Here is a 15,011-nt window from a genome sequence, read left to right as displayed (position 1 = left end):
CACACACTGCAGAACACCTCAAGGGACCATTGAACATGAGAGTGTGCTGCCTGTGAGTGGGCAGGGAATTGGGACTCGGTGTGTGCATCGACACGCTGACTCTAAATCACTTTAGAGCAGACGGCTACAGGCTGCATGGCGATGGCTAGACGGAAGTGATCCGGCCACCCTTTCAATATCTCTTCAGCTTTAGAGTGATCAATAATATATCCAAACGAAAATATATATGTAAACCGTGCATACTCTCGTAAACACTCAATCATTTTAGTGCTCAGTAACTCAGGGGTTCACACTCTGGTTCGTATTGATAATGCAGTCTTATCTGTCTGTGTACACCCAGCTGAGCTTCAGGGGATGTCATTTGCGCTACATTAATTTTCTATAGCGTTGCATCAGCAGTGATTTTCCCTGTTGGTTTTATAGTTCCTCTGGATGGAATAGCCTTGTGTGTGCCAGGACACAGTCATTGTGGGTGCGTTCTGAGGCGGTGCATTGGAGTTTTTGTGCAAATGGAAATGACAGTCTAAAGAAAATACTTTAACTGATGAGAGATGATAAGCTTGTTACAGTTGCATCGCAGTAAACATCCAATCAGACACATACACCATTTACATTCAGTAAAAAAAGGAGGTCTATGAGCATTTTGTCTGAAATCTGATTCACACCACTGAGTGTGTGAACAGGATGGAAAATTAACACTATTTTACATTTGGCTCAAAGAGTGTGGCCATTTAGTTTGGCAGTTAACCAACGGCACTCTGGGAGGACTTTATTACGTAAGAATTGCATTTATTATGTCAGTTAAACAAAGACTGGCAAAATCCTTTCTTCATGATAACATATTGCAGTCCATGAACTCCAGATGCCAAAAACCTGTTTCTAAAGCCCAGTGTTTGTAAGCATTATAAGTTAAGTTAGTTTGATCACTACTAACACAATTGGTCAGAAAATGATATGAATAAAGTTTTCTTTGGGTTTTAAAAACGATTCTGATTCCTGCATGTTCATGTCCTGCAATGCCATCTGTTCATGTTCATCGATCAGACAAGTCTGAGCGAGGATAAGAGATAGAATGGAAGATCAGGCAGGATCTGGCGTCAGGTTTGCCCGCTCCCCCCTCCACCCCACAGATCAGATTCAGAGTCATCAGGCGTCTAATCCTGACAGTGTGCAAACCCAATCCCTCTCCCCTGACCTGGCCATGCAACTCTACACACCGGAGACCGGACCCTGGGCGTCTCGAAACGAGCTTGCGGCCACACAAACACCCACATATGCACACACAAATGCATTTCACTTGGATTACATATGAAATCCCCACTGAAATAAAACATAAAACCTCCTACACTCAAATGGAAATAGTTAAAACACGCTTCCTTTGGCTTGTTATTGAGTGTTGTTAAGATGAAACTCTTTTAGACAAGCACCACTTACAGTACAAGGAAGAGGTTTATGGTCAGGCCAAGCAATCTGCCACTGTAAAACCTCCTGCATGATGTGTTGCATAATGCTCCAGCTTGGTCAACATTTAGAAAAGCAATGAAAGACATTACAAGAATCTGTATAAGGACTTAGCTCATGCTCTTTCCTACTTTCAAGTCGAAAACAAATGACTGATGTCCAGGCTTTTTTATGACTTTGACTTAAAAGTAAACCTTTGACCAGATATTTCAGTTTGAATCACATTCCTATGCAATACCCATATGAGTTTAATTGCTGAGCTCACACTTCATTTAGAGCAGGGGTGGGGAACCTCTGGCCTCCGGGCCGTATAAGGGCCGCGAGACCATTCGGTATGGCCCTCGAGGTAATTTATAAACAGACGCAAAAAAGAAAAAAATTAAAGAAATCTAGACTGCAAAAGAATTAACCTGTTAAGCCCGAGAGACTCCGGTACCGGAGACCTCCTGCAACATCTTGCAGGAAACAGTGTCTGAGGGCATGTCATTTAATAAACTATGAATGTTTTATATCCATGTAACGGGAAGAAACTCATCTAACTGATCATTTAAAACAATTTGAAAACCCCACAATGCTAACGCTGAGCCTCTGAATTAGCAACGAGCGAAAAATGCTAACAGATGACTGCACCGAAATTCACTCACAAAACCTTATTATTTATCTTTGCTGCACATCCAACCCATCGTTTCACATCGTGAGGTGACACAGAATCGAAGGGTACCCTTCATTATCACTCAATTATACGAACTCTCGGAGATAATAACAAGAACAGACATCAAAACATATGGCGCTAGGTAGCTAAAAACGCTAACATGGCTCACCTGTGTCGTAGTCTGGTCAAAAGTGGTCTTCAATGGCATTAAAACAATAAAAACGCTGCTGAAGTTAATCCATAGGTTAATCAAATGTGTCTGTGTCCCTTTGAATGATTTCTGATAAACATGAGAAATAAATCTGCTTTTCCGTTTTCAGAAGTCAGAGCTACAGACAGCTTCACTCTGGTGCAAACCTGCATGCGCAAAGCCCCCGCCTTTTTGTTTTACCATGTGTGTGAGTGGGGAGATTCCCCTTCGATTCTATTGGCTCTAACGGTCAGAAAGAGATGTCAATCACAAAAATCGACCAATGGGTTCCAGAGAAACGGTAAAACCCCCATTTCCACCCAAATGACCCCAGAGGTGGAGTTTTTTTTGCTAAACCTCTCTAAAAAGGTCAAATGTCACTTGTTTTGCATCAATCTTGATACAGGGTACTTATTATATGTTGTACTTTGGATTCCTAAAGCTTTAGTCTACCTTACCATCATCCAAGGGTAGTTTTCACTGTAAGTAAAAAATAATTTTTGGACGGACACTATAATTTACAGTTTTTTACCATGTTCAATCTGAATTTTCTTTAAAATAAAAAAAAACATCTATATTGATTCTGACTTTCCTACATCCAACTCACAGGTTTATCATTACTTTGAGAAAAAAGATTATTAATTTAACCCTTTTAGAAGGGAAGATATGGTCATTTGTTCTGGGAATGTCATTTTCGAGCCTGACACCTGAAAAACAGGCTCAGGGCTAAACTGGTTAAACAAGCGAGTGCCTGTTTTTCCTGGCCAAGGTCAGGGTCCTTGAACACAACACGAGCTTAACGTGTCATCACGTGGTATATGTCTCGTCTGACGTTTTTGCGTGGCTGTGTCTTTAGTTCAAAACCCAGTGGCGATCTGTTCATCCGACATACTGATCATACAGTCAATAACTTTGTTGTTATTAGCATCTGGTTAGCTAGCTATGCTAACGAATACAAGAAGCTTTTTCTCCAACCAGTGAGGTAAAGGCACATCTTTATATGATCATTATAGTTATAAAAAAACAAGAGAATAAAGTAAACAGGTATAAAATACTATATGACGGTAACAAAAAGTTGTTATTAATAAACAGGAATACAGTTTGAAAGGGGAGTGATTTGTAAAATATCCATAAAGAAAAATAAAATCTGCTTACAGTTCTGTTTCATATGGATGTTGAGAGATGTATCCATAGATCTCTTAATGTTGCTCTCAAAGTGCACCAGATTGATGCTTTTAACTTCAACATTTAAAAAAAAAAATCTTCCCGGGGGAGCATGCCTCCGGACCCCCCTAGAGGAGGTTAGGTCCCCCCCCCCCCCACTTAAATCATGTCCACATGGATAGGATACTAAATACATTTGCACACATCTTGTGTCCATATCTTTCGGTTTTGGTGGTCATGCCACACCGTGCACGTGCATGAATGTGCGAGTCATGGTGAGATATCTGGATTTAAGAGGTTGTTTTTTCTTTGCACAGCATGAAAGAAAGGCCAAATTAATGGGCTGTGATTTTTGTCTTTTTAAGCAGAGGTCAATAATTTGTACGGCCCTCGGAGGTTGTTGAAAAAATTGAAATGGCCCTTGAGAGGAAAAAGGTTCCCCACCCCTGATTTAAAGCTATAGACATCACATCATTATCAGCTGTGAAAAGGTAGCAACGTCCCGTTACTCCTATCATTGATCATTTTGAGCTGTGGAACACGTTGTCTTTGTTTGTGATTTGGCTGGAGACTTGCTGGCAAGTTGACTCTCCCAAGAAGCAGCTGTTGTTCATCACTGGAAGCTGAAGTTTCTGATTTGAGACACTGACGTGGTTCTGCCTCAGTCTGTTGTTTTTCCTATTGCTTTATATGATGATTAGAGCAATTTTAGGCTAATTGTAGAAGTTTAGGCCCACACTTTAAGTTAACGACGGAGCCTCTAACTGAGGTTGTTTTGTAGAAGCCTTTTTTATGATGTTTAAATAACCAGCTCATCGAGGGCTTTACCTTCACCCCTCACCGATTAAAAGGTTTTAAAAGGTGAAGTTCAAGGCTGTTAAGATCTAGAAAAGTCTATTTACCACTGTACTGCTAGTCGCTTGGGTTAGACAGACTCTGCCACATTGTAAAATAAAAAGGGTTCTCATTCAAACTTTTATATTTTCACGTTAGGTCATATGTTTGGACAAATCTTATTGGGTTGAAGCTTCACGCTTTTCCTATGAAAAGAAACATTTATCTTACATATAAAATAAAATCTATTTAAAGAAGTAGAAAGTAACTTTTAATTACCTTTTGGAAATAGGAGAAGTGTGGGTTGGAGGTAAGACCCTGTTTTATAGATGTTTTTATATATTTGTTTAAAGATAAACGTAGTAATGCATGGATATAGAGACCTGCTTAGATGTGCCTTATAATGACTACAATGCATATTATCATTGTAGTTCAAATTGAATATACCCATTTGTATTTCCGTGTATTGAATATTGTGTTAACGGAAATGTGCGGTGGAACTTTGGCTAAGTTTGCCCTTATGCTTCCCTGGAGATCTTTTCAATGCCACTCAATTTAGGGTCAGCCTGAAGCAGCAATCACCTCCTTTCCTGGAGGCCAGGAGTTTAAGCACATGGATGCCTTTTCTCTTCCACTGAGCTGAATACTTAGACCGCTCTCCGAACAGGACATGGGTTAAGTAGGTTGGAGTTCCTCCTGGAGAGGAAACTCGACAAAGAAAGCTTTAGAGGAAGATCAGTGGAACATGCTGCCTCTCACCATGTCTTGTTTCATCTGTAGTTCACATTTAACCATCTCACCATCCACACAACTTTTCTTTAGTTGGAGGTATCTTGCTGAGCTCTTTTCAGGTTCCTGTTAACGTATCATGAAACATCACTTGTTTCATTATTATAACTTTCTATCAAAAACAATTCCTGAAATGTATTAATTTTTGCTAATTGATTAATTGACTGGTCTTTTAGCACTAAAATGAACAAGAATTGTAACTGATGGTGTATCTTTTAATGAGACCAGTGTTTAGGTAGGTAATGCTTTTATCACTCCCTTCTTTATACTGTTGTACCATTAAAAGTATGCTAAATTAGCTATTAGCAGTTCCTGTGTGCGATGTACCCATGGATGTACACACTACTTGCGATGGATTACGTTGATACTGAAGAAAACTTAAACACATACCATTTTTCATGCAGATGTAATTCATAGAATTGTTTCCCAATGGACACACTGATTTTAGAGATGTTTGTACTATGTAGCAGAGGTGTGACCAAGTCATTGTTTTGCAAGTCCGAGTCAAGTCTCAAGTCTTTGCGCTCAAGTCCGAGTCAAGTCTCAAGTCAGGATGGGCAAGTTCAAGTCAAGTCCAAGTCCTAAACTTTGACAAAACGAGTCTTAAACAAGTCATTAAGTGCTTTTCACCAAATGTAATGTAACCACCCCGCTCCTCCGCTCCCTTCACTGGCTTCCAGTAACTGCTAGAATCCACTTCAAAATAATGGTACTTGCGTACCATGCTGCGAATAGACCTGGCCCTTCCTACATCCAGGACATGGTTAAACCGTACACCCCAGCACGTGCACTACGCTCTGCATCAGCCAAACGACTCGCTGCACCCGCACTGCGAGGAGGACCCAAGTTCCCATCGGCAAAAACACGTGGGTTTGCTATCCTGGCTCCAAAATGGTGGAATGAGCTCCCCATTGACATCAGGACAGCAGAAAGCTTACACACCTTCCGGCGCAGACTGAAAACTCATCTCTTTCGACTCCACTTCGAGCGATAGAACTATTAACAAAGAACTGCTAACAGAGCACTTTTATACTAATAAAGGACTGGCTTATCTAAAGCCAGTTGAGTAGCACTTGAAATGTTTTGGCTCTATGAAACCTGATGTACTTTATGATTCTGTTTTCTTCAAGGATATGTTCCTGGTTGAATGTACTTACTGTAAGTCGCTTTGGATAAAAGCGTCAGCTAAATGTAATGTAATGACATCGATCAACAGAATAATACTTAATAATCAAACTGCTCTTTATTAGTCACATTCATAATTTAATAATCAATTTTCTCTCTGCTGGTAAAGTAACGTGTTTTTTTCGAATTTAAGAAGGATCAGTAAGGTAAGGCTACCGTGACGGTTTGATTCAGAAGGAGTTTAATGGATAGGATCCCTGATGTTAATCTATCTTTATGCAAGGGATAATGTACAACGAGGCGGGCTCTGGGGAAAGGAACACCTGAATCTAGATCCCTCTGCAGGTGGTAGGCTACTTTAAGTATATTTTGATGCTAATACTTTTGTACTTTTACTTGTAACATTTTGAATGCAGGACTTTTTATCGTAACCGAGTATTCCTAAACTCTGGTACTTTTACTCAAGTACAAGATCTGAACTTCTCCCACCTCTGACAATAAATCCTGGTTACCAAAAGAAAAAAACCTGCTCTGAAGGTTATTTTCATTTTACAAATCCTGCACTCAGCTTTGCTTTCTCCAGTATCATTGAAAAGCAGCCAGATGCTGCTTCTCTTTTCGGTTTTCGCTCATTTCTTGACTTTTTCCGACGCGCTTGCATTTAAATCCGTCTCCCCGTCGCTCTGTGCAGCTGGCCTGTACCACTACACCTGCTGTGCCCCCCACCCTTCTTTCACATAATGGTATGATCCTAGTGTGTCCTCGCATATGATTGGCCGCATGGTGGCCCAGCTAAATAAAGACCCGCCCCTGACTGCAAGGAATCTCAGCAAGAGTAGGAGCGGCTGGAGATTCTGCTTTCCCCGACGGGAGGCTGCTCTTCTAGCGGCAGCTCGCGATCGGCGTGTTGGAGACCTCTGAATTAAAGTATCAAGTCACCTCAAGTCAGAAGGCTCAAGTCCAAGTCAAGTCCCGAGTCATTGGTGTTCAAGTCCAAGTCGAGTCGCAAGTCTTTTGTGATTTTGTCGAGTCTCAAGTCATCAAATTGCTGACTCGAGTCTGACTCGAGTCCAAGTCATGTGACTCGAGTCCACACCTCTGCTATGTAGTATCACGTCAGTGTGAAATGGGTCTTACATTTGATAAAGTTCTTTCCTAGATTGGTGGCATCTTGCTGGATGGCTTGAACGTTAGAGAAGCTCTCTGTAGAGTAAGCTGTGAGCAGGAGACTGGAAAACGACCTTTCTACTCCAGTGGTGCAAAATAGAGATAATGAGAAGGTAAATCCCCCCATCTATCTGTGATTAAGGAATCAATCTACAATGGATTCAAAGATGAAAGGCACTGAAGAGGAGGGAAAGATGAGACTTTCTGTTTTTGGAAAATAGTTTCTCTAAGCTTTTGAAGAAGACATTTGATTCTGCTTGGGAGACGCTCGCGAGGCGCTCACAGTGAACATGAAAGGTGAGAAACGCCTAAAAGCCTCAGAGTGTTTGAGGATGTGGTGAGAGCCAGTAATACTGGAGCGTTTTGGTGTGTGATGACCTTAATGATTAAGGGCTTTCACAAAGATCACAGCAGCCACAAGCAAGAAGATGAGCCGTATTTGTTCCTCTCCTAGGTTTCTCATTTTAACACCCTAACTTACACCCGCACTGACACAACGACTGTCATCAGTCTGCATTGTGTTGATACTTGCCCGGTAGGCAGAATAACTGTTGCTCTTCTTTAGTCGTCATAACAACCCACAGAATACGTGAATATACAACCAACAGGTTAAAAACACTTTGTTGAGACAACTACGACAAAATCAAATCTGACAAAACCAAAGCAAGATAGATATGCTTAGAATAAGCGATGTGTTGTTGTGGCACTAGCAGGGGGTCCGCGGGGTCTTAAAAAGTATTAAAAGTTGATAAATCAATTTAGCGAAAATGAAGGTTATTAAAAAATATTAAACGGCATTTTTCAAGGTATTACATTTTGTAGCTTGTTTTCAATAAGTATATAAATGGTCCAAAGAGGTTGTATTCTACAGTCTGCCTGAATGTAATCATGGCGTAGGTGTGTAGTGTGATTCTGTGTAGTTTATTGATGGCATCCCGTTGGATTTGACGTCATCTGAACAGGACATCGCACGCTCACTGCTTGATAGCGCGAAGGTCCGTTTACGCCGGTTGCTAAGCAACATCGTTATGGGGAAATGCAAGTCTGCGTCCAAATGGTTGGAAGATAAGGAGGAAGGACAATCAATACTGTATATAGTCAATGTGAGGTGAAGTGTGTCGCCAAGGTAACAGGTTAAAACTTGAAGTGGCGATGAGGTCTTAAAATGTATGGAAAGGGTCTTAAAAGGTCTGACATTTGACTTCAGGATTCCTGCATACACCCTGACTAGAAGACAGATAAAGAAACAGATATACTATTAGTTTTTTATATGATGTCCAGTTTGTTTTATCTTCAGATGTGCTTCATATTAAATAGCTCAGATAGTCATCCTCCCTGAGTGGATGCCAGGCATCTGTTATTATGTATTGATCCGATGACCCACTTCACCAGGAAGGTATCATTTCCACTTTCCAGTAATGAAGATGGCACACTGTGTTGGAGGTCTTGGTTTTCTCTTCTGCCCTGACCTGGTTCCTGATGTACTCTTTGTTCTTTGTTTGGCCCTGTTTGCTACAGTTGCAACATGTCACATGTTCTGCCGCTTCCTAAATGTGACTTGCACTGCTGTTATTTATCTCTATGTTAGTAAACTGGATATCTCTGGGTCAGACCGTTAGTTAGATACAACAACAAAGTAGAATAAGCCATTAGGCTCCGGGAATTAGTCATTTTCACAGTTTTGGAGTGGACCAAAACAATATTATACAAAATAGTATTAGGAACTTATCTCATTTGGCAGATTCTTCTTATTTATTTTTGAAAGTTATGAACAATTTAAATGTCTGTCGTTAAAGCCATTTTTGCAGACAGGGTAATGATTTGAAAGCATTGGGGATACAAAAACTGTGAAATCTTTATGACTTAGTTACACATATCATGAGCACACATTAGTGTCTTGATATGTAGGCGTCTGGTGTGGGAAGTTGTGTCACATGAGCCAAAAGATTAAGTCTCAAGGTTCTCATGGTTTTTGTCTGGTTATGAATCCAGACCTACCTTACATTGGCCATGCAGTAGACTTAGAAGATTAAACCAGTTCCCTCTTTGAGTTCCTTTTTGTCCATGACCCTGTGAATGTCTTCTGACCCATTTTTGGGTTCCTAACAGCCGAGCAACACTGGTTCTTGTTTAGTTGTTTGTTTCCATAGAGCCTTGTGATCCTGTAAGTGTGTCACCCTTTGACTTACCAAAGCATCACACCCCTTTGAACTCTACATGAATGCAGGACTCAAATCCTGCAGAGAACTCTGTTAACTTTGGGTGTGACCTGGTTAGTTAATAAAAGATCCTTTGCATGACAAGTGCGCTAAATAGGACAGTTTGACATGTCGCACTGCGGGGTGGCTGGCGATAAAGATCAATGCAGCTGTTGCCCTGTTTCCGTGTGAACACGAAGACGTATGTGTGTGTGCCTGCTCCTGCACATTTGTTTGTCATGTGTTTTGCTCCGTTGGCAGCCAGTGGGAATGGCAGGTGTCATCCACGACTCCTTACAGTGAGGTTTTACGAGGTCTTTTGAACGTGTGAGGTTGCTGTTTTGCTGTCAGCAGCACGTTGTTACAATCCCTGACCCCGGCCTGCAAAGTCAGCCTCACTGAGCTCCAGATCTATTGTTGTAGGACTGTGTGTGTCGGTAGCTAAGCAGCAGTTGGCATGCAGCCACACCGAGCTCTGTGTCATGCAGAGTTAGAGGCCAGGAAGCTTAGTCAAACACTTAAAAGGATACACACGCCCATAACACAATTAGAAGCAAATTCCTCAGACAGTTTAATGATCAATCATTTGAAACACAAAACGCATGTTTCCCTTCAATGAAAGCCTCATTAAACCAATTGACATGGGTTGTTTCTCAAGTGAAAATAAGTATAGGTTGAAATACAAGATTGTAAATCTGTCACTCAAGTGTTTTCCTGCCTAGCTATAGAATTAAACATCATTCATCATGACTTTGATGGAAATCCCAGCCTGTGATGTTGAAGTGTAATGCTCACTATACTAACAGATGCGGTAGAGAGTATTGGCCTGTCGCAGCGAGGCAGGGTTCACGGCCTTGAAGCCACACCTGGTTCTGGAGAGGCTGCTGCTGTTTTTGTTGAGTTCTTGATAACAGTAGAGTTGCAATAGATTGATAATCCAGCAGTCTGGACTCTGAGGTGTTAGCAGGACACTCTCACTCAGATCTATTTTTCTTCAGTGTCTGGATCCATAGGTACAAATCCATTCCTGGCAGGTCACCCAACAGACGGTGCACATGTGAGCGTACAGAGGGGGTTTACATGTGTGTGTGTGTGTGTGTGTGTGTGTGTGTTGTGTGTGTGTGTGTGTGTGTGTGTGTGTGTGTGTGTGTGTGTGTGTGTGTGTGTGTGGTGTGTGTGTTGTGTGTGTGTGTGTGTGTGTGTGTGTTGGTGTGTGTGTGTGTGTGTGTGTGTGTGTGTGTGTGTGTGTGTGTGTGTGTGTGTGTGGTGTGTGTGTGTGTGTGTGTGTGTGTGTGTGTGTGTGTGTGTGTGTGTGTGTGTGTGTGTGTGTTGTGTGTGTGTGTGTGTGTGTGTGTGTGTGGGATTAACCTCTCGTGTCAGGGGAGCAGGTGGGGCTGAGGCTTACGTCCAGTTTTGCAGTTCGTACACACCCGTATTCACCTCCCCCTTCTTCCTGATCACTTTTCCAGATCCTCCATTTTGCTTTATGGCTGCAATCTAGTCTGTGCAATTTATTGAAATGTATTTGAAATTGCAATATATATAGCTGCTATACTTGCATTGCAGGAATCAAAAATACTTGTTCAAGGCTTAATATGCATTAAAATAAATAAAGTATTATGTAGTAATCTGCAGAGATATCCCAGCATACAAATCGTGATCGACAGACATACGAACACACATTTGTTTTGTATAGATCATGTTAAAAAAATCCACCCCAATATCTTGAATCATATTGCCAATTGCGATATCAGTCAAAAGACTGTGTGGTGCGCCCTTCCCCCACCCAGCATCAAACATCCCTCCTCCACTTCTACCTCAGAGAAAGCTCAAAATATTCACAACCACATTTACCATCTGATCGGAAACGTTACATATGTTGAACCTTGGTGTCTTTTCTGTCTATGTGAGATGAAGCTGTTTTAACTTCCATCTGTTTAAGACTCCTGTGGTTGGATACACTAAGAGCTATTCTTAACACAATCAACACTTAAGGTGAAAGATGCCATTTATAATTCTTTCTTCAAGTGTGAGGCCGTGAAGCAGCTCGTGTGATTAGAAGGATGTACGAGCTGGTACTTTTCCAGGTAATAGAAATCTAAATGTATGTTAAGTAATGCTGAGTCATGCTTAGTCTGACATTGTGTCTAAAATATTTACATGGAAGGCCTCTATGCTTTTCTCCCTCTCCGTCTAATGAGACTGTTTCGGCCTTCCTGCTCTTAAGAGTTTGAGATTCAAGCCCTTCATCATCAGAACACTTTACTTCCTATGCGTTATTCATGTGTGGCTTTAAATCCTCTTAGCAGAAAGGCACTCTGGGAATTGTAGGAGGAATATTGTCCCTCACATGAGAACTGTAAGTGAGGATGTTAATACTGTTCTGCTCTTTCTTGTGAGCCATATCGTAGCATATTAATCAGATTTCTTGTTGTCAAGTAAGCGGTAGAAACAGCAGCACATACAGGAAAAAGCCCATGAGTTGAACTTAATGCCATGAAGTCCTTAGCTTGTTGAAACAGGAAGTGCATCCTCTCATGCCTTCTTTTCTTGTCTCTACTTCTTGTTGCAATTTCCTGTGAATTTAGAAAGCTATGTGCGTGTTTTTGAATCATTCTCTGCAGTCAGCATTACAGACACCCACCTCACGCAGCATGAAGAATAACCCACATGTCCTCCTGACCTCAGTCGTGTCCCTGAGGCTTTGAAACATTGCAAACAAATCTTTGTTGGTGTGGGGGGTTTATTTAGCATTTGTACCTACTGAGCCGTAAGCAATTTGAAGCAAATCTAAATGAAGGCTTTGTATGGCTCAAATGGATCATTTAGTTTGTCTTTGTACCCTTCTACTGTGCTCTTGTCGCAACAAACTCCACATTGACCCGGGGAAGAGGTCAACAGATTTATGTCTACTGTCTTCTTCACACTTGTCAGTAAGAAGCTTTATTTGGAAGGTGTAGTGCATTATGACCCCATCACTTCACGTACAAACAGAATTAGTAAAGAGTATGGAGTAAAGAGCACACAAGTAGTTGCATCCTTGAGTCTATCATGTGTAACAGATCTGAACATGTCTAGGCTTTAAAGACTATGAGATGGGATTTTAGATGATCTTTTCCCCTGACTATACAGTAACACATTTGAGCTGGAGCCCCCTCCCTGGCATCCCTGCTGAACTAGCTTATTGATATGCACAAGGTGCCCTTTTCTTCATGCAGACCTGATACTCTTTAAATATTGCCTACATCAAAACGTGTACAGCTAGGACTACAAATGCAGAATGTACACACGGACAGATAGCCCCAAAAGCTAGCATGATTTGTGTTGTCATGAGAAACTGCGAACACTATCAAACAAACATCAACTGAAATACATGTCTTTATGAAAATCCTGAAAAAAATGTCCATCTTGCTTCTTCACGTAGAGCGTCTATATCTGATCAAATGTTTATGTTGATTGTCTTTTTGTCCCTCTGCAGGACGAGCGGTGCTGCGAGCGACGGACACATGAAGCATGAGAGGGTGGAGCTGAGGCTCAGCTGACCCTTCCCCTTCCTTCTCCTCCTCCTCTCCCCCACGTGCTCCATTCGATCAGCACCTCTCCCCCCCGCCCTTCCCCTCCTTTTCCCCTTCCTGAGTCCCTCACCCTGTTGGATCTCACCTCTCATCTCGCCTCCTCCTCTTCCTCCAATCAGCCGAGCCCAATGTACTCCCCGGAGCAGGAAAACATCTCCACCACCTCCTCCACCAAAGTGCCAGTGAAGTATGGAGAGCTCATTGTGCTGGGGTAAGCAACAAGACATCATTGCACATAATCATATTTACATCCAGAGCACACCTGGGAATTTATCTTGACTTACTATCGTACATTTTTGTTCTTAAGAATACGTCATCTGTGTGTATTGGCCCTGATGGTCTGTATTGGACATTGTAAGGTCTATGGATGATCTATGTGTTGATTGCAGGTTAGGTTATTTATCTCAGTCCCATCAGTGTTTCAATCAATCTCTGCTGGAAATGGTACCTACCCATGGATACTTTCTGGTTTGAGTTATTGTGTTGTGTATACTAAAGACAGTTGCTTTTGAAAAAACCAAATACACCTCCCGGCAATACATTTCTATTCTCTTAATCTACCTTTAGAAATCTTGAATCACAGACTCAAGGCACCATATTCCTTCCTGTTGGCAGGGTCATGGTATTATGCTGATTGTCACTGAAGGGATCCTACATGAAAGCATTGCAATGTTCCAAACACGACTGCATGTAATCCACTAAAAGTGTTGAAATATAGGCTTCTTAAAATGTTTTATGTGTTGCATGATTTATGTATTTTGCAGGCTTGTGAGACCTCAAGCATAATCAAGATGCATTAAGGTCATAAACATTACATTTCAATATAAATGTGTTTTCTTTAGGACACAGTAAAGCTGTAATTACAGTGGTGCAGATGCTGAAGACTAATTACAGAAATCATAGTTTGAGAACAATGGAAATTGTGTTGGCTAACGGTACGTCCACACAGCAGCTTTTCGAAAATCTTGGAGCTGGGCGTGTCTGAAAGCTTGGGGATTTCGCGACCAACAACCAATCACATGAATATCCCGCCCCCGACATACAAAGCAAAAAAAAACGGTTCTTCTCCACTATTTCTTTTAACATTTTGAACATTTATGAGATTAATGTCTATGGTGCTATTTTATGCTACATTCCATGCTGGCTAATGATACTGTCTATGCTTGCTAGCAACGAAGTAAACTAGCAACGAAGTAAACTGGATATAAAATCCCCAAACAAGCGAAAACCTACCAGTTTCACCCACTGCCTCTGCCACCTCCCCCCATGCCTGGTTCCTCCGGTTTGTATCCCGGTAAGTAAATAGGGACTGGTCATAAAGAACCGGGTGATTTGCTACCGCAATAACTAAGTTCTCCTCCATTTTTGTGGAATATAGAAATGAACTGCGGGTCTGGTTCTCCCAGCTTGCTAGCTTGGTTTGATTGGCTAGCGCTTGAACTGTCAGATTTGCATAAACGGATCTGATTGGCTGTCGCTTCCAGCTCAGCCTCAAAAGTTGAACATTGTTCAACTTTGGAATCCTGAACATCCTGGAAATCCTGGAAATCTTTGCCTCGCCCCCCCACAATGCAGTTCGGCGACAAGCGAGGGAAAGTGACGTCATCCCCATTCAAAGTTAATGGGCGGAGACGCGCTGGAAGCGGTGGACAAATCGCCAAAAGCTGCTGTGTGGACGGGCCGTAAGAGAAAAAGAGCCATTGTTCTGCTAAAGATCCCTGAGGGAATATATGGGAAGGATTTAGATCTTCTTTGATTTATCAATGAACTCGGTGACATCTTCCAAAAAGCTCAAAGACCTCTGAGAAGTTAGTCACAATATGTAAACAAATACAGTGCTCTAGGACAGTGCTCTG

General features: G+C 41.7%; 1 protein-coding gene across 2 annotated transcripts in view; it reads left to right on the top strand.

The window, feature by feature from the left end:
* The window catches only part of peli1b (pellino E3 ubiquitin protein ligase 1b), a 41,631-nt gene that overhangs the window by 14,351 nt on the left and 12,269 nt on the right, over positions 1 to 15,011 (top strand). The window contains exons 1-2 of one of the 2 annotated variants that reach the window (XM_034209919.1): positions 11,599 to 11,667; positions 13,059 to 13,366. In XM_034209919.1, coding sequence (XP_034065810.1) covers positions 13,284 to 13,366 — 83 coding nt within the window. In that variant the 5' untranslated portion in view covers positions 11,599 to 11,667; positions 13,059 to 13,283. Of the gene's footprint in view, positions 1 to 11,598; positions 11,668 to 13,058; positions 13,367 to 15,011 lie in introns of those variants that run through there. The other variant, XM_034209918.1, reaches the window with a different exon arrangement.

The sequence above is a fragment of the Gymnodraco acuticeps genome, unplaced genomic scaffold (assembly GCF_902827175.1).
Source record: "Gymnodraco acuticeps unplaced genomic scaffold, fGymAcu1.1, whole genome shotgun sequence".
NCBI classification, from domain to species: domain Eukaryota; kingdom Metazoa; phylum Chordata; class Actinopteri; order Perciformes; family Bathydraconidae; genus Gymnodraco; species Gymnodraco acuticeps.
The sequence above is the reverse complement of the archived record's forward strand: the minus strand, read 5'-3'. Positions and strand labels throughout refer to the sequence as shown.